Below are 20,000 nucleotides of genomic sequence, written 5' to 3' on the forward strand. Positions count from 1 at the left end.
AGCAAACAAACCAGCAAAACTGACGGTCTAAAAACATCCGATCCTCTCAGGATGCACTGTAAAATTCTCAGTGCTCATTTAACGTGTAAAAAATAGACCATTACGACGAGTCCATTTCGGTCTATAGTCTCAGATCAATGTGGTTCAATTTTCAAACACACACACAGAGATAAATTAAAACTGCGACCCAGTACTTATTTGAACCCATTCAAACCGGGAACGCATCTGTGTAACCCCTTTAACCATTATTTATACTTTGGCTATTCAAAAATAGCAGATATACAAGCTCAAAGGGCGGCACCGAGTGCTGTGCTATGAGCCCTCGGTAATACAAACCTAGATCTGCTATTTTTGAGAAAAAAAAGAAAAAAAAATGTAAAGGAAAAATGTTTGACTCAAATCTTTGCTTCTCGGGTCCCTAATCTCCTATTACAAAATATTTTGAGACGGGGGTCCACGGCCAAATACATCATCATTTTGAATGTCAAGATCCTTGACATGAAAAAGTTTTAGCACCACTTTTTAGAAACCTGTTAGGATTTTAGAAGACATTTGTAGATGTGTTCCCAGATTGAATGGGTTGATGAATAAAAGGTTTTTAACCAATCTGTATGGTAGAGTACGTTAATACAATAACTAGCACATCTGCAGTGGTTCATCTGCAGTGGTTGGAGGGGGCGGGGGGGCTCCCTACTTTTCCATTGAGACATTTGAATCCTGGTGTTGGGTAGGACACCTACTGGCTGACAAGTAATACTACCTGAAGCTCATGAGCTCAATATCCTGGCCAAGCGAGTGATTTCTTCTTGGATGAGTGGTAGACACCCCACAGGTTCGAATCCCGGGGAGGACATAGAACTTACCAATGTACACACAGGTTTGTATTACTATACTTCAACATCAATCAACCTTTTAGGACGGTGAGTTTATGAATGCCTTTTTTTTGTGCCATATTAACCCAAACCCCAAAGTTGAAAATAGCAGATCTAAAAGCTCACGTCTATTTTCAGGCCACCAGCGTGCCACTAAAGAATGAATCAGGCGCAACTCTCACCCTAACCTCTAAATGTCTAACCCCAACCTGAATCTTTTCCTAATCGTTAAGCCTAAACCCCCAAATATTTTTTAAACCTCAAAACAACCATTTCTCTTGTGAAGACAAGGAAAACGGTCCTCACAACGTCTATTTCCTAAATTCTATTATACTTGTGGGGACATCTGGCCTAAGTACTAGGGATGGGACAGTTAAATGGTTAACCGTTTAACCGAAATGTGTGTCACTAACCGTTTAGGACTAAATTAACCAAAATTAAGTCATGTAAAACATGACAAACAAAATATTAACAGAATATTAATGGAATAAATTGCTTGTCATACAATATTTTACAATATCCAATAAAAAAAATGTGGAGTGAATAAAACGGCCGCACAGAATGAGATACAGATCAAATTCTAAAGGTTACACGTTTACAAAGAAAAGGTCCAAATGCCCATCCCTTTTATTTTTAGATCATTTTTTGGGGCTTTTATGCCTTTATTAGGGGTGTGCCGATACACTAATTTCACGAAACGATACGATACGATATTTGGCTCACAACTTCGATACGATTTCGATACGATACGATACGCACTTTTTTTATTATGAAAATATATGGAGGAGAAAAAAAGAAAATGCAAACAAATAATTCTGTTTTTGCATTATTCAGACATGCAAACTTGTAGCTTTTCAGCTACAATAGCCGTTTTGAATCCAAATAGTATGACACCTGACCCGAAAAAAAAAAGATGTTGTCATTGTTTTCACTTCGGGGCCGTTTGCATGCCTGATTATTATGATTGTAAAAAAAAAAAAAAAACATTTTTTTTTTTCAAAAACGATATTTTTTTTTTCCAAAACGATACATATCGTCGCGAAAACGTATCGCGATATATCGCGGGACGATATATCGGCACACCCCTAGCCTTTATTGATAGAATTTTGTGGAGACAGACAGGAAACAGGGCGAGAGAGACGGGGAGTGACACACAGCAAAGGTCGTCGGGAACGGGACTCGAACCCGGATTAGAGCCTAAGTGCCCGGACCGGTAGGCCAGCGGTCCGGGCGTCAAATGCCCATCCCTAAGATCACTACACACACACACACACACACACACACACACACACACACACACACACACACACACACACACACACACACACACACACACACACACACACACACACACACACTCACCTTGATGTGTTCCTGGAGCTGGGCCTCGTGTTGTCGTGACAGTTGCTCATGCTGCCGCTGGAACTCGGCGATGAGGATCTGCCGTTGGATCTGTTGCTTCTGCTTCAGCGTGAGCAGCTCCTGCTGCAGCTGCTGCTCTCTGCCCGACGACGGGGCCACGCCCCCTCCCGGACCACCCCCCCCACCGCCGCCGCCGCCCCCGCCCCCGACCTGGCCCCCGACCCCCGGCTGGCCGGACGGGGACAGCGAGGACAGCTGATGCTGATGCTGATGCTGATGCTGATGCTGATGCTGATGCTGATGCTGATGCTGATGAAGATGATGCTGCTGCTGCTGCTGCTGCTGCTGGTGGTGGTGATGGTCCACTCTGAGGTCCATGGGGATGGCTGCTGGAGGCAGACGAAGAGGAAGAGCAGAGCTGATGTCCACTGAGGAGAGAGAGATGGAGAGAGATAGAGAGAGGGACAGAGGGGAAAGAGACAGAGGAAAGAAATAAGAGTGACATGGAGAGAGAGAAAAGAGAGAGAGAGAGAGAGAGAGAGAGAGAGAGAGAGAGAGAGAGAGAGAGAGAGAGAGAGAGGGAGAGAGAGAGAGAGAGAGAGAGAAGAGGGGCATGGAGAGTCGAAGAAGGACAGGAAAAATAGAGACGGGAGAGAGATGAGAAAGGCAGATGGGAGGAGGAAAAAAGAGAGGGAGATAAAGATATGAGATTTGAAATGGAGAGAGAGAAAGGAGAGATGGAAAGCGAGAGTGAGAGGGGAAGGAGAAGGCCAGATGAAAGAGAGAGAGGGGCAGGGGGAGAAAGAGAGAGTAAAGACAGAGAGAAATCAAAAAAAGAGAGAGAGAAGGGAGAGGGGTTAGAACTCTTAAGGGCCAAGATCAAAGGTCATGTGTGCACTACCACTTAATTTAGCCAGAATTACAAGGACACCAGGTGAATGAAGTTAACGTCCTGGCAGGATGGAAGACCCGGCAGTACCAATAGTCCTGCGGATCCGGGTTTGGAACCTGTGATTATGCTGGTGGTTTCGTAGACTGCTGGTACCAGCAGGTGAATGTGCCTAAATCAGAACATGACTTCAAGCTTCTCTGTACTCAGTAACACATACAAGAACTGTAGGAAGAAGCGCTTGATTGGTACAATGAACGCACGTCAGCTTGAGAGACAACACACAACATGAAGTGAGGAAAATGCTAAATAAGCAGTGCAATACTGTTTTAGCCCTAAAACAGCCTGATGAACAGCGAGAACAGAACCTGCATAAATGCCGGTTTAAAAAAAATCGGTCCTCACAAAGATGCCAAAACACACACAGACACACACAAACACTCTTATCAGCACGCACAAGTCTCCTCACTGTACTGGCAGACCAGACTCCAGAATCTAACTGGATTCTATAATTCAAACATGGAAGCTGGCAGCATCTGACAAAGATTGCATTGAACCGAAGCTGGTGCAAAACCTTCCAGACTGGCCAGCCACCCACAAATCACTACACAGGAAGCCTTCCAATCATGCGGCTTCCTCCCCATTAAATCTGAATAAATAGGAGGCGATTGGCTGATTATTTATCTACATGTTTGCAGAGAGCACGGTGCTAGCCAGAGATGCTTGCTTGGAACTTTGTGTTAATGAAGAGGCAAACACCGAGTCATCATTGGCCTATTTTAGTGCTAGACACACACACACACACACACACACACACACACACACACACACACACACACACACACACACACACACACACACACACACACACACACACACACACACACACACACACACACACACACACACACACACGCACACACAAATAACTAGTACATGCAAAGCAAGTGCTATCCACAGTCAAATTTGCACTTAGCCGGCACCAGTTAGCATCAAATACAAGGTACTTATATTAGCACATCTGCAAACAGAACAAATGCGCCACAGAGCCCCACATGGATCGATTGCTGCACTCCCTCTTTCCTCTTTCACAAGGATGCTCACTCAGTCACTATGAATGGAAATGTATGTTCTATACATTTATTTCTATTGTGGATACGCTCAGTGGTGGAAAGTACATTTACTTAAGTACTGTACTTAAGTACAATTTTGAGATATTTGTACTTTACTTGAGTATTTCCAATTTCCAATACTTTTACTTCTACTCCACTACATCTCAGAGGCAAATATTGTACTTTTACTCCACTACAATTATTTGAAAAGTTTAGTTACTAGTTACTTTGCAGATGTAAATTATGATGTTATAGAACATACATTAACCACTTTAGCCCTATTTTATGCCTAGGCTATTTTCAAATATTTAGTACTTTTACTTTTGGTACTTTAAGTACATTTTGATGCCAATACTTTTGCACTTTTACTCAAGTACATTTTTTATTTTGGATTTTTACTTGTAACAGAGTATTTTTATATTGCAGTATTGGTACTTTTACTTAAGTAAAGAATTTGAGTACTTTTTCCACCACTGGTACACTCTCTCCCTCTTTCTCTCTCTCACACACACACACGCGCGTCATTGGTGACAAGATAGAAAACCGCTTAAAACCATGTAAAATGCATTTCATGACATGTAATATTTCTATGTCCCTTTGATATAAAGATTTTGGGGCATTTTTCATTTGACTAGATGATGAGACCGTACAAGCCGAGGTGAAGAAACATAAAACACAGCAACCACATGGGAACGTCTCCTCTTCCTGCTAACATCTCCCTAGCCAATTATAGTAATTTAGCATGATTAACATGCTGCCCCCCCCCCCCCCAGCTCCCAGGTTTGCAGGTGAGGCCCCGGCCTACACACACACACACACACACACACACACACACACACACACACACACACACACACACACACACACACACACACACACACACACACACACACACACACACACACACACACAGCAGGATGGGAGAAGGAAAACATGCAACAGGTCCTTTAGGATGGAGGAGGAGGTCACACAGGGGGTGATGATGACAATACATTATATAACACCGTCATCATCATGTGATGAGCACCCGTTCACACACCTGCGCCGTTACCGTGCCTGTTCACATCGTGCCACATGTTCCCCGTCATTGTGGGATTATTTTCCTTTAACGTCGTTTCCCCAAGTCTGTCAGTCGGTGTTTACCAAGTGGTGTAAAGTAAATTTACTCAAGTACTGTACTTGGGGTACTTTTTTTACTCCATTACATCGCTGAGGAAAATATTGTACTTTTAAAATGTTTTGATAACTTTAGCTACTAGTTACTTTGCAGATATACATTATTATTATAAAACATACATAAACCACTTCAGCCCTATTTTATACATAATAAACTTATAGATCTGCTATTTTCAAACATTTTAGTACTTTTACTTTTGGTACTTTAAGTATATTTTGATGCCAATACTTTTGTACTTTTACTAAAGTAACATTTTGAACACAGGCCTATTACTTGTAACAGGGTATTTTTATATTGTGGTATTGCTACTTTTACTTAATAAAATATCTGAGTACTTCTTCCACCACTGGTGTTTACATTAGCTGTCCTTCGTCGTTCTTTTGTGTTTCGTTTCTCCCTGAGACACGTCGCATTGCGTGTAGATCGGCTATTTTTTGGCTAATGTTCCCCCCAGAATATGGATGCTGGGGTTCAAGGGGTTGCTAAAGCTGCAATCCACAATTTACATGGGATTAAAACCAGGGTCTCCCACACGAGGGATAACATTTCTACCACTCATCCCAAGAGGCAGTCCCTGCTTGGCTAGGGCAGATGAGCTTCAGGCACTACTACTTGTCAACTAGTAGGTGTCCTACCCCGCGCGTGGGTCTCAGTGCAAGAGTAGGGAGACCAGCTCCAAGTTCCACCCACTGGCAGATGTACAAGTTATATTGTATTAACATACTCCATGGTTAAAATAAAGATTTATTCATTTAAATAAGTTCTGGATTGCAGTTTTAATTTAACTCTGACAGAATACAAATGGACTCGATCAAGCGCTACATTCTATCAGCGGCAGCCAATGTGTGCCGTACGGACATAATTGTGCAATGCAATTACTCATTTTACCAAAGTCACATTTAAGCAAGGCGAGGCACTCTCAGAGATACAAATGAATACATTAACACTGGGGATTTTTACTGTGCAGTATTGCCAATGGTCGTTGAATAATGGCACTAAACTGTATTATGTTGAATATCCAAGAGCACAGAGAATATCCATTTCATGACCTATTCGGTCATGAAATGCTGTATTTTACATGTTTTGTGATGCATCATCATTATTCTCTCCACCAGGCCCATGTCACAAAAAAAAAAACTTTACAAAACTACTACATTAATGTTTGCATGATAGAAAAACAAAGCCTTACCAATCACATCACTCCAGTTGGCTGTCAGAGAATTGAACATTTCTCTAAAATTGAAAAATGTTAAATACTACTGTTGGTTTTATAACATATTTTGTATTTATGTGTTGTGTTGCATGGACTCTATGGACCCCCTGTGTGTCTGGAATAAAGTTTGAATTGAATTGAATAAAGCATTGAATGGTTTAGGGCCAAAATGCATTTCTGATCTTGAGCTACAACATACATCATGAACCATCTATTCTTTTCCTGTCATCTGGGACAGGTCTGCTTTCTGTCCCCAGAATCAGAACTAAACATGTAGAAGGCAGCATGCAGTGTTCACTTATTATGCACTACATACTGTATCTGGAACTAACTCCCCAAAAACTGCAGGTCTGATGCAACTCTTGTTTCTTTTGTGTCTAAATGTTCTTAATGTTTTTTTGTAAAGCACTTAGAATGTCCTTGTTGTTGAAATGTGCTATACAAATAAACCTGCCTTGCCTTGCTAAGATTTGGCTTTGCTAAAATGAGTAATTGCATTGCACCGTATTGTCCGTACGGCGTGCTTTGGCTGCAGTTGATAGAATGTAGCGCTTGATCGAGTGTAAATACAGCACCAAATATCCTGCATAGTCCATCCTTGTCATTTGGTAAGTCCTATGCAGGCAGAAGGCTGCGCCTCATAAACCAAACAGCAACTTCTAAGGACATGCGACCGGCAAATAAAACGCATTCTGATTCTAAGGCCACCCGGGTTACTGATATCCTTTTTTGGCCACTGGTACACAAGTCTCTTGTGTACTGTATTTCTGGGGTCTTGCCCATCGTGTCTCCCCTGCAGTGCTGTGCCATCAGCCGCTACAGCTTCAGCCTTTCCCTGTGAGCCTCGGCAGTGCAGCTCAGCAAAGGCTGCAAGGTTGGCAGGTCAACGTCACACACTGGCTGCATGAGTCCATTACAAAGCTCTCGCAACTTAATTAGTATATTTTGAACCGTTAGCGTGGCCATTTATCTATTTACGTCCAGATACTACCGCATACAGGGCCACTGCTGAACAAAATGTTCTTGCCCACGCTATTCTGAGTTACTCTCACAAACACCCACAGACATAGACGGACACACACACACACACACACACACACACACACACACACACACACACACACACACACACACACACACACACACACACACACACACACACACACTTACGGCATCCCTGTCCCCATTGCTGCCTAATTGCTAACTGTACAATATGAGAGAGATTGAGACAAAGACTTCCTATAGCATCCCTGGCCCCAACAGTAGTAATTACGGACAAAATCATACCCGAGTGAGAGATGGGGAGCCTATAGCCTCTTGTCACCAGCAGTGCTAATTGGTAAATACGTACACAATAAGAACAGGCAGACGAGAGAGATGGAGCATAGTGAGAGAGACAGGGGGAGAGAGAGACAGGGGGAGAGAGAGACAGGGAGAGAGAGAGAGAGAGAGAGATAGAGATGGGCGCTAGCCCTGCCGCTGTGGGCCACCTACCCATCAGTGCTGTGTGCCTCTCTCTCTTAGCAGCCTCTCTGCAGCCCAGACCACAGTGTTCCTGCTGCTGCTATGGTCTGTCTGTCAGTGTGTTTAGTGGTAATGCTGCTGGTGCGATCCTGCTGCTATGGTTTGTCAGTGTGTTTAGTGGTAATGCTGGTGTGATCCGTTTGCTGACTGTCTTCCGGCTGCTCTGCCTCCTCTCTCTCTCTCTCTCTCTCTCTCTCTCTCTCTCTCTCTCTCTCTCTCTCTCTCTCTCTCTCTCTCTCTCTCTCTCTCTCTCTCTCTCTCTCTCTCTCTCTCGAAGACACTTTTTGCTCCCTGTGTCCCTCCGCCCCTCTCTGTTCAAACCTGATGGCTGTCCCTCCCCACTCTCTATCTCGCTCTCTCCCTCTCTCTACCTCCATATTCTTCTTTCTCCCTCCCTTCCTCTCTCTCTCTCTCTCTCTCGTCTGTTCCTCCTCCCACCTTCCCTCGTTTGCCCAGTGATGACATCACAGGGCAGTCTCAGGCATGCTGCCTGTTTATTCTGCAGTCTCCTGCTTTTCCAGGAACCATCACGCACGCACACGCACACACACACACACACACACACACACACACACACACACACACAGTCACACACACACACACGCTCGCTTGCACGTACACACACTTTACAACTCTCCCTCTCAGCCCTGCTGTTCACTCTGTCTCTCTGCCTCTATTTGACTTGTGCCATGTAGATGTGCGACTGACTCGTCCGTCACTTTAAGCGCAGTGCATCCTCGTTGCTTTCCGTCTCTTGCTCTCCCTGCATTCCACCTCTTTTAGCCGTCTCCAATGCTTCCCCTCCCCTCTCTCCCTCTCCATCAGTCCCTTCCTCTCTCTCCCTCTCTCTCGATCGGTCTCTCCCTCTCGATCAGTCTCTCTCTCTCCACACCCCCTCCCTCTTGATTGCCCCCCCCCCTTCTGTCTCCCTCTCTCGTGCGGTTTACTACCGTGCGCTCAAATTCCTGGCCTGGAATTTGACTACATTTCCCAAACAAATAAAACCGCAAAATGGTTTCAGGTGAAAGCTGAAGGAGGACTTTCCCCTCACAGTGGCTGGAGGGACGATTTCAAAAGACGTGAAACGACCTCTGTGTGTCAAGTTGTTTACGGTTTCATAACACTTCATCCTTGGGGTTTATTATTTAATCATTGTGGCATCTAGCCTATGTTCAATGTCATACGTACCAGGGTTTGACTCAAGCTCTTCATTTTTCTTTCTTTCTTTTTACCATACAGATTAGTTAGTTAGTTAGCTTGTGTATCCATACATCCTAATCAATATCTATTCTGTACTACTTAATAAATCATAATCAACCTCTGCATTATCTAGTAATAAATCATTAAGTATCTATGTGCTACCATCAAATCAATTGGAAATGCCTCAAAATCAATCCAGTGAATTTAAATCAAAGTCAGGTACCTAACAAGAACTGTGTCAGCCAGAAATATGCAACAGCCGGCTTGTGAAGAGGCATTTCTGGCCTTCTGAGAGACCGTCCTAGTGACCACTTGGCAAAGATAAACTCTTTGATATCTGTCCATCTCTGTATACAAGTGGTGACGTCAAACACATATCTCAGTTTACTGATACACGCGGGATAGGGAACTATATGGAGGCACTCAGAGCAAACCAAAACAAAGACAAAACGTGCCATCTCCAGGACTCATGTATATAGAAGTTGCTCTTACGCAACAGACAGTCGTATGTCTATCACACACAGAGATCAGAAGACTACCATGAGCTTTTCCAGACACTGCTTTCTTTTCCTTTCCTTTTTATCACATTAACTTTGGCATCCCTATTTTGCTGAGAAAATATTCAAAATCTGGCCACATTTTTCAAGGTGTTCAATAATTGCAGATCTGCAAGCTCACAACGCCTCGCAACGGCTATCTTCGTATAAAATAGTGCTTAAAATGTAGTGGGCTCAGGCACGTCAACGAATACTAATGGATGTTAAGGATTTCGGTTGTGAGACTTACTTATATTCACTCATATATTTATAGCTGATAGAATGCCCATTCAAACGCCACTCAGCGCCTCGTCCCACTGCTGGCATTTCTAGTATAGCGAAAAAAAACTTGACACTCCCACAATTCAAAACATATGCTGCTGCGCTCAGGAAAATAAAAATTAAAAAAACGCCTTGGTGGACACAGCTGTTGCTGCTACTATGACACCTGAATTTCCCCGCAAGGAACACTTGAGGTGTGAACACAAGTGTTTATGTTATCTTACTGGGCCCAAAGGGCTTGAGCCCCAGCCCTTTTCCCCTCGAGACAAAAAAGTGCCATATTTTGACTGGTGTTAATTGCATTTTATTTTATTTATTCTTTTTTTTATTTCATTCAAGGGAGAAAAAGAAAATTCGGCCCTCCAACCCGCCATTGATCCCCCCCCTCTTCTGAAAACGGTTTTGTCTCAGTCTATCAACGTCAAATCTTTAGACAATCTGATGCCATCTCATCATGAAAAGCACCGCATCCCCCCAGCCCCAATTTTGTAATTTATATCACTCAGGTCGGCACTGTTTTAATTAACAAACCACCATTAAACAACACTTACTTTTCATGTTATATTTGTGGAAAAAAAACTATTAAGTAGGTCAGTAGGACTTGCCATCTTCATGCTGTAATTATGTCATCATAATCTCCATCATGCAGGACAACTTCTGAAGAAGGTAGTTTCACATATAGTTTGGGTAATTCAGTGATTAGTCACCCTCTTTTCTTTATAGCCAGTTTTCAAAAAAATTGATGTAAATGTATCATTGTTTGAGTCTGTCACAGTCGCATGGCATTTGGTGTTTTCCCTGTTAAAATACAAGTTTCAATCAACCAATCAATCAATCCATTTTAATTGGGAAAATACTAGCAGCATCAACAATGCTAGAAGAGGAAAATACACCGGTCTCCAATGAAAGGTAAAATACATCTTTCTCACCTACCTGTGTGTGTGTATAAGTAGGTGTGTTATGTGTTATTATGTGCGTGAAATTGTAAATCGGCAAATCTGCAATTTTCACTACTAGAGGTACCCTCACATCTAGTAGCCTCAATATAGGCTATATACCGTACTATTATTACAATTATTATGGTCAGACAGACACACACACACACACACACACACTTTGCGTGTGCGAAAGTCCAGTGATGTTTTGTTGCGTGGTCCCATGGCTGTTTTGTTTAGAGAACAACAGAGCACGGTGAAACCTGAAGTTGTGTCAGTGATGTTATTGTTCCATGTCCATCATATGTTACTTTGCACATTACACCATAAACTGCCATTGATTTGAAAGTCCGTCCGGCCGTGTTGTTGTGTTGTTGTTTCTCCGTTAACAATGTGTGTGCGTCTCTCCACGCATGCACTGTGTAATTGGAAAAGTATTTGAAAGAAGTGATGGGACGTTCATGACCGATTTGTTGTAAATGCTTCGGTCTTCGGCGTGAACGTAAACGAACCAGTGCACTTCCTGAAACTGTTACGTTCAGACTTTCGTTCATGCCCCCGTCCCCCTCCCCCCTTCCACAGGACGGGGCCCTGTGCGGCTAAGAGCCCTTTCGGGGCGACGTAATATGCGTGACGATAGAGAGTGGTGCACTACTGAGCCAAAATATGGCCCAAAGAACGCATACAAATGTATACTGAACAATTAAAAGTACACGATCCAAAGGCTACAGCCAGGATCGATTTTTAGGCTAAATGTGTGGTAAATTGGACATGTGGTCTGCTAGAACATACAGTAGCTACAACATAGCAGAAACAAAGAGTCCTACACAAACTCCGCCTCTTTGCAGATAACCCGGAAGTCCATCCACTAGGCAAATTTGATATAGGATTAAACAGGGCTTAAGTGGTTATTCAAAATGTATTTTTGTAATTTTGGCAGTGGCGTGCAGAGACATTTTGAGGGGCAGGTGCTCAAGTAAATTATACTTTTTTTTTTATTTACTTGGTCTGCTCTTTTTTACCTCTACACCTATACCTCTTTGCCAAAAATAGCCGATCTACAAGCCCACAACGCCGTTGTGAGCTTGTAGATCTGCTATTTTTGGCTAAAGTTCTCCTCAGAAAAGGGATGCTAGGTTTCGAGTGGTTATGGTAAAAAGAAAAATCATATCACATAAAGATTTGGCGGACCCCCTGTAGTAAGGAGGACCCCCTAAGGGTCCCGGACCCCCTGTTGAAGACCCCTGCTGTAAACTGGGGGAAAAAAAAGTTTTTTTTTCTTTTTTTCAAAAGGGCACTTCTGGTCAAGAGGGCAAAGGGCAGGTGCTCTAGCACCACCTAGAGTCTATCTGTGCACGTCCCTGAATTTTGGGTTCTGGGGAGATACCATACTTCTCTTTCGGGTCTCAGGCTAAAACGTTTGGGAAACACTGTTCTAGCTAGATTGATGGACAGACTGTAGGAAAGTGGAGCGTTGAACAGAGGAAGGATGAAACCAGAGAGAAAGCTTCCAACAGGTGGCATCATGTGGCTCCAGGCGTTCTGAACAACCACAGCATCACAGGTGCGTGATGTGGAAAAAAATCGTTTTGACTCGACCGACAGCTCTACTTGGAAAGATTAGAGAACAACAAGGATAGTTTACTGACGGGGTGGCTTTGTGGCGTCACAGTGACTTGTCAAGCTGAAGGTGTTTCTTTTTGTTTTCCCTTAAAAGTGTAACACACTTACATTCTGAATGCCGACTGAAGTCTGCAAAAAGAAACGTGTGATCTTTTAGTTGTAGGACAGTACGTCTAACCAGCAGGCCATCCTGCCCGTCCTGTTCCTCTTCTTCATTGACATTTGTTTGTGATTGATGTACAGTATGCAGCTACCCTCCCTGCCCTGTCCGTTAATCTGTTATTCAAAAGTCTGATTCCAGTTAATAAAGAGATATATAAAAAACATATTGAATGACATTGGCACATAAATATCATACTAACACTAAGATCATTGCCCAGATCAATGTCCACGCTGTCCCCCGCGATATGACTTCAAATCAATATCAGGATTATTTCAAACTTTTGCCTAGGTTACGATTAATAAACGATACAAAAAGTAAAAATAGCCGATCTACAAGCTCAAAAAGCTTGTAGATCGGCTATTTTCACAATTTTTGTACATCATTGTACAAAGAAGTATAATACAAGATTGTGGTTATTCAGACTAATCACTATATTATAACTTTATAATAAAGTTTTAATATATGGAAATTGTTAGATAAAAAAATTAAAAGTATTGTATTGTAAAACATTTGGACTTTTTTTTTAATTCATGAAAAATTTTGCATTTTTTTGGAAATGTTTTAGAAAATGATTTGAAATAATAATTTAAAAGAAAATGTAGGAAACAAAAAATAAAGGGATATTTACACGTGACCCATAAAAATGGGTCCGCGGCCCACAAATGGGTCCCGACCCAGTGTTTGGGAAACAGTGGATTAACCTACATGAGCGAGATTAAGTCAGTTATGGGTCAAAAAATGTCGGTTTTCGATATATTTTTGATGAATTACCCGGCCCTACCTCTGACACACCTTCAGAATGCACCTGACCTGACGCTCCAACCCTGCTCGCGTCTTGCCTACTCCACGGGGGGCCCACATGTACAACCTCCTTTCTACTCCCGTCATTCCGCCCTCCCTCCCTACCTTCGGTCTCCCCCCCTGCAACAAATCATGGTGTGCTTACGACCCCTCGGGTGCAACTACACACAACACTTCTGGCTCCCAAGTGGCGATCTATTTATACCAGATGACAACGGGAGCCGACATCTCTGATTTGGGGATCGGTTCCGCTGAGTTGATGTCCCGTGGTCTGATGGCCCGAGCCTGGCGCTCGTTAGGCCTAATAGATGTCTTGCTGTGCTGAACGGAGCAGTGCAGAGCAGCCTCGGTAAAAAACAGTACTGGGATTTGTTTATTTTCTTATGCCGAGAGATAAAAGCTATTCTGTACAGGGGATCTAAGCAGGGGAGTGGCATACGAGAGGGAGATAGAGAGAGGGGGCAACAAGTAGCACATCTGTTGGTGGCAGAAAATAGCAGCGGCTAGCTTGGCGAGTTGTCTCATCCACTTCATTTCTGCAGGGGACAACATGCACGGGACAGGTGCACATGATACTGTTTGTTAGTGCTGCTTGCTGAATCTCCAAGGAGTGATGGTGAAATACTTTGCTCCAATGGCAAGAAAATCACTCTGAATTATTATTATTATTATTTTGTTTATTGATCGCAGGCTTTTGAGTAGAGGACAACGGGCACCGCAAGCTGCTGAATGTGACACTGGAGGACAGACCGAGGAGCTGAGAGAAGAGAAAGGAGAGAGATAGGCGAGGGGAGGGGGTGCGGGGGGGGGGGGGAGAATGAGGGCGCAAGGGTGGGACGTGTCTAGGTGCGGCGAGCCTCTCTGTTCCAAAACATGCTCCGGCTTGTCCTCGCCGGCCCAGTTGACGTCATCCACCAGACTGCATCCATGCAGCTTCAGGAGGGGAGGGGAGGGGAGGAGAGGGAAGGGGAGGGGAAGGGAGGCAGGGACGAGACAGGGTGAAGGAGAGGGCTTGGATTTAAGATGCGAGACGGGGAGACGAGAGGGACACGGGAAGACGAGAGATGGGCGCATGATATGCAGAGTTCCACCTCAGCCCGCTGACCCGCAGAAGTTTCGGCAGAGGCGGCACACAGAGGAAGGCCCTGGTGCATTATGTTAAATATGTTGCCGGGTATTAAAAATAGAAAACAACAGGGAATTAAGCGGAGCTGAAAATAGTATGGCCTGTTCTGCCTCCTTTGACTGTCATGCTAGACTGACTCCATGCAAGAAAACGCCTTCAGGGGCGGTACTGGTACATGGCCGGTTTAGCGCGTCGACCACATGAGTGCAACGTCCCTTAGCTCGATTCCAGTTGATGTTAATGGCAAACAAAATTGACAAAAAATTAATAAAAACAAAATCGTAAGTAAACAACAGCAACAACATATCTTTACTGCGTGACCTGTCTGGTTTATTTTCTTGGTTCTCTCAGAAGGCCTTCCCACTCTTTGAAGGTCTAGCATGTCACCTCATTGCCTGTGCTGAAGGACAAAAGCATAAATTAATGAGTAGGAGAAAATAACGTATGCTATTTTAACACCTTTTTATTTTTTTCCCCAAAGCACCTGAAAGCACCACGAGTGGCGCGTATATTTTTAGTATGAATGACCCCGGAGGGAATTGAACGCCGCCACCTGGCAGTGTTAAGTGCATTGCCATTGAGTCACCCAGAGAGGAGAGTGGGGTCCTCTTGCGGAAGGCAGATAAAACACCCCCCCCCCGAGCCAAACCACACACACACCATTTTGGGTTACCAGGTCACGGCATAGTCGACATGAACGACAAAGAAAAGGAGAGTCAGTCAAAACAGACAGTTTTTGTTTTGGTCAAACTTCAGCAGACGACTCCTGCTTTGGGTAAAAACCAAAGTCATGCGTTTAGCTTGGCTGTGAAGTACAAACAACAAGCGCCAAACCACAGGCAGGTGACCAGGTGTGGCCACCACAGGGTTTGCATCCAGAAAGGACGGAACCGCGGCGTCAGGTCGGCATTTAAATGACATTAGGCTGAGGTCACAGCGGGGATGTCGACAGACAACATGTAAATGATGAACTGCACCTGATTGCAGGACGTTTACCCAGACATTTCTTGCCTGTGTGTGTGCACAGCGCTCTAGGGCTGCAGGAGTGCTAGTTTTTTAACTGCACACTACAGTTTAATTTCTACAATTGACGTTGAACGTTGGAAACTTGGCATTACTGGCAATACTGAAATATTAGGTTTAATTTAGAATGACCGCTGAGGTTGAAACAAGTGAAAGCAAATTCCAAAATCAATTGAGATGAACAATTATCAATTATTATTAAAGCCATTAAGACCTGAAGCCGATTCTACATGTCTACTAAATCTCAAAAGTATTCTGAAAAACTTAGGTTTCTATATCAGTGGTTCTCAAACTATTTCAAGTCAAGTACCCCCAAAATTATATGTATTTGACCGCTGACCCCCATCTCAAAATATGTTGTTCCAGGGACCCCCAGAAGTAAAGATTTCAGTAAAAAATGTTCGCTTTAAAACAATATATATATTCAAAGATTTGCACACATTTTCACGATTTTTCAAAAATAGCAGATCTACAAGCTCGTAGCACGGCACTCGTGCCGCGCTATGAGCTTGTATATCTGCTATTTTTGAATAGCCAAAGTGTAAAATAATGCTTTTTTTAGCTCAAATCAAAATATGACACAAGTTCCAGGTCTCAATGGGTTAATCTAATAATCATTCATTAACAGTTGTGATCACAGCGATACAATAAAAGCAATTAACCTACTGTTTTACCCATTATCGCACATCCATAGATGGTTTGTTTTAGGGCCAGACCAATATATCGGTCGGGCCGATATGTGAACTATTATTTGACTTTTTTGACGACAGTATCAGTAATTATGCAGCCAATGAATTTCTAACTGCTTTCAACTTGGCATCCCTATTTTGGGCACGTCATTATAGGAGAAAATGTGTGAAAATGTTCAAAAACAGCTGATCTACAAGCTCACAACACGTCATGTTAGAACGCATTTTGAGCGTAGATCAGCTATTTTTGAACATTTTTGAATAGGTCTTGAGAGGTTAAATAAAAGGTTATTTGTGTTTATCTTTTATTTATAAAAATGTAATGTCAATGATCTCAAATTTAAATGTCAATGTTTTCCAATACAATATCAGTAACCGGTGTTCTAGGAGTCTCCAAAATCAGGGTCGGACCTAAAAATCTTTGTTTGTTTCTTTCCTTCAGGAGGAGAATATCACAAAGACACAAAGAGGATTTGCAAAAAGGAATAACTGAGTGTGTCCAACACACCAGATTTCAAGAATATCTGATGAAGCTGCTCTTGTGTATTTTCAATATTTTATCAGGTTGCCAGAGGCGTGCAGAAAATAGACCCGCCACTATGCTCTCACACACACACACACACACACACACACACACACACACACACACACACACACACACACACACACACATACACCTCCCTGGGCAACCAACACAAGCGGACATGTGCAGTAAGGCTGGACAATATCAAATGAAATATTGCAATATCTTTGACCGAATGCCTCTATCGAGCACATCGGATTTTTGGAGAAAATGAGTAATGTCTAATAATGACAGTACAACCTAATGTGTTCAGAACATCACTTCACTGTAATGCAGCATTCAATACCAGGAAGAAATTATATTTAAGCTATATCGCCATATTACAATCTCAGACGATCTTGTATCAATATTATATCTATTTAAACGAGACTTTCAGCCCTACAAAGTAAAATCCTCAGTATTCATTTGTCTATTTGTAACTGTAAATCGGAGTTAAACTAACACGGAGGATTGTACGTTGTACAAGGTGCAAGGATCAGGAGGAGGTGGACAATGATGATGATGAAGATGGTGTGTGTCTGTGTGTGTGTGTGTGTGTGTGTGTGTGTGTGTGTGTGAGAGAGACAGAGAAAGAAGATCAGTGGAAGAAGAGTGCATTATTGCTGTTATAATACTGTACTCTGTTAATCGAAAACGCCAAGTTGTATTTCTAAGGTAAAACAGTCAAAACGCACAGAACTGTTTATGCAGGCTCATTATACAATTAGGCTATGCATAATGCATTCATTACATCACACACTGGATTCCCTTTCAGAATACCTCAGCTACAGTCCTCTCTCTCTCTCTCTCTCTTTCTCTATGATTCTCTCTCACTAATTGTGTCCATCTCTTTCCTCACTCTGCAACCCTCCTTGTTTTCTCGTCGCCCTGCTTAACACTTCCATCGTTAACGACTTTATCGCCTCTCGTTAGCGTCCCCCCGTTGTCATCGGATGTACCTAGAGCTATATTAAGATAACGCTCAGTGAGGGTGTGATTGTGTCAGAGGGAGAGAGCCACAATAATATACCTCACAGCAGTGGTTCTCCACATTTACTGTTATCGGGGCCTACTTGAAAAATATTGAAAGTATTTGCGGGGCCCACCCCTCTGACCACTTAACACGGCAGGCTGTTAAGTGGTTAACTCAACAATGTATTTACTGTATTTATATCAATGGTCCATCAATCGATCAATTGGAACTAGTTCTTATTTATTGGTATCACTTTTTTATATTAATGTTATATTATCATTACGATCTTAGTGTTTTGCCAATTATTTTGGGGGGGGGCCACTTACAATATCCTCACGGCCCACCCAGTGGGGCCCCCCGGCCCAAAGGTTGATAATCACTGCCTTACAGGCCCGACGCCGACGCATCCTTTTTTTCTTTTCTTTTTTTCAATATTCCCGCTCCCCACGGTACAGAGAGAGGAAGTGACTCAACCAGACTCATTGGCTTTGGGGACGACCAAATTGTATCAGGGAATACGCGCCCAATAGGTTTCTTCCACTTTATACTGCTTAGTATTTTTTCAGAGGGCCTTCCTCTGGAGTGTTCTGAAAGGTCTCCTATCTAAGGCCTCTACAGTGTGATTACGGTCATGGGAGCTGGCTCCCATTCAACGCAAGTGCAATGGTAAAAACGAATAAGAAAAGTCTCTTGCGCTTGCGTTTATCTAACGAGCAAAAGCCAAATCACGGTAATTCCCATAACCCATAAAGGCCTGAGTTCCGATTCTACAAATGTCTGAGGTTCCGATTCTACAAATGTCTTCTAAATCCTAACAGTTTTCTGAAAAACATATGTTGTTATATCAGAGGTTTTCAAACTTTTTCATGTCAAGGACCTCCAAAATTATATGTATTTGGGCCGCCGACCCCCATCTCAAAATATTTTGTTCCAGGGACCCCCAGAAGCAAAGTTTGAGTTAAAAATGTTTGCTTAAAAAATATGTATATTCAAAGATTTGCACAAATGTTCACGATTTTTCAAAAATAGCAGATCTACAAGCTCATAGCGCGGCTTGTATATCTGCTATTTTCGATCAGCCAAAGTATAAAATAATGGTTTATGTGGTTACACAGATTGCGTTCCCGGTTTTAATGGGTTCAAAAAAGGCCTGCAGCCATTCTGGTCTAAAAAACAAACAAATCACCTTCCTCAATTAGATGATGCAGAGTGACATAGGACACATCCAATGAGGTGTGGGCTCAGACTCAGATCCACAAGCTTGGGTTGACAGAAACACACACATGCGCATGACATACAAACACACACGCATATGAGCACAACACACACACATACACACACACACACACACACACACACACACACACACACACACACACACACACACACACACACACACACACACACACACACACACGCACACACACACACCTCCCTGTCTTACCTGTCGGGATGTGGTTGAGCGCCGATGTCTTCAGCACCTCCAGGGGCTGCTCCTTGGCCAGGAGTCCCTCTGTGGGAGAGAGTGAACACTCCGCTTCAAATATGGTCCGCAACATTAAGACAGACCTTCACGCAACTCAATACCCCACGAAGAAAAGAAAAAAGGACCCCAAAAAAAAAAAAAAAAACTCAACAAAGCCGGGCCAGCCAATAAGAGTCCAAACCAGGGGGCTTCGGGTCATCCGCAAGTCGCTACCATCAGCGGAGCTAAACCGCGATTCATGGCTGCTGACAGGACACACTGTGCCCGGCTAAACTGCAGAGGTCCTGGGCTGCACGGCGGTCGCAGGTGGGGCCCCGGGATGAGGCTTGATGTCCGCGGAAAACGGCAAAACGGCGAGGGGAGCGGCCTTTAATCGGCATGTAGTTCCCTCGTCTTCGCCTGTACGAGTTCAGCGCGCGCAAGAGAGAGAGAGAGAGAGAGAGAGAGAGAGA

General features: G+C 43.3%; 1 protein-coding gene across 4 annotated transcripts in view; it reads right to left on the reverse strand.

Annotated features, from left to right (window-relative positions):
* LOC311040908 (histone deacetylase 4-like) overlaps positions 1 to 20,000 on the reverse strand; it is a gene marked incomplete at its 5' end in the record, with an annotated part of 87,452 nt that overhangs the window by 44,271 nt on the left and 23,181 nt on the right. For 2 of the 4 annotated variants that reach the window (XM_084051321.1, XM_084051320.1), the window contains 2 exons: positions 2,235 to 2,662; positions 19,507 to 19,621. In XM_084051321.1, coding sequence (XP_083907447.1) covers positions 2,235 to 2,662; positions 19,507 to 19,621 — 543 coding nt within the window. Of the gene's footprint in view, positions 1 to 2,234; positions 2,663 to 8,119; positions 8,296 to 19,506; positions 19,622 to 20,000 lie in introns of those variants that run through there. The other 2 variants (XM_084051322.1, XM_084051323.1) reach the window with 2 other exon arrangements.

Source organism: Gymnoscopelus microlampas, assembly GCF_963454915.1.
Source record: "Gymnoscopelus microlampas genome assembly, chromosome: 24".
Lineage (NCBI taxonomy): Eukaryota > Metazoa > Chordata > Actinopteri > Myctophiformes > Myctophidae > Gymnoscopelus > Gymnoscopelus microlampas.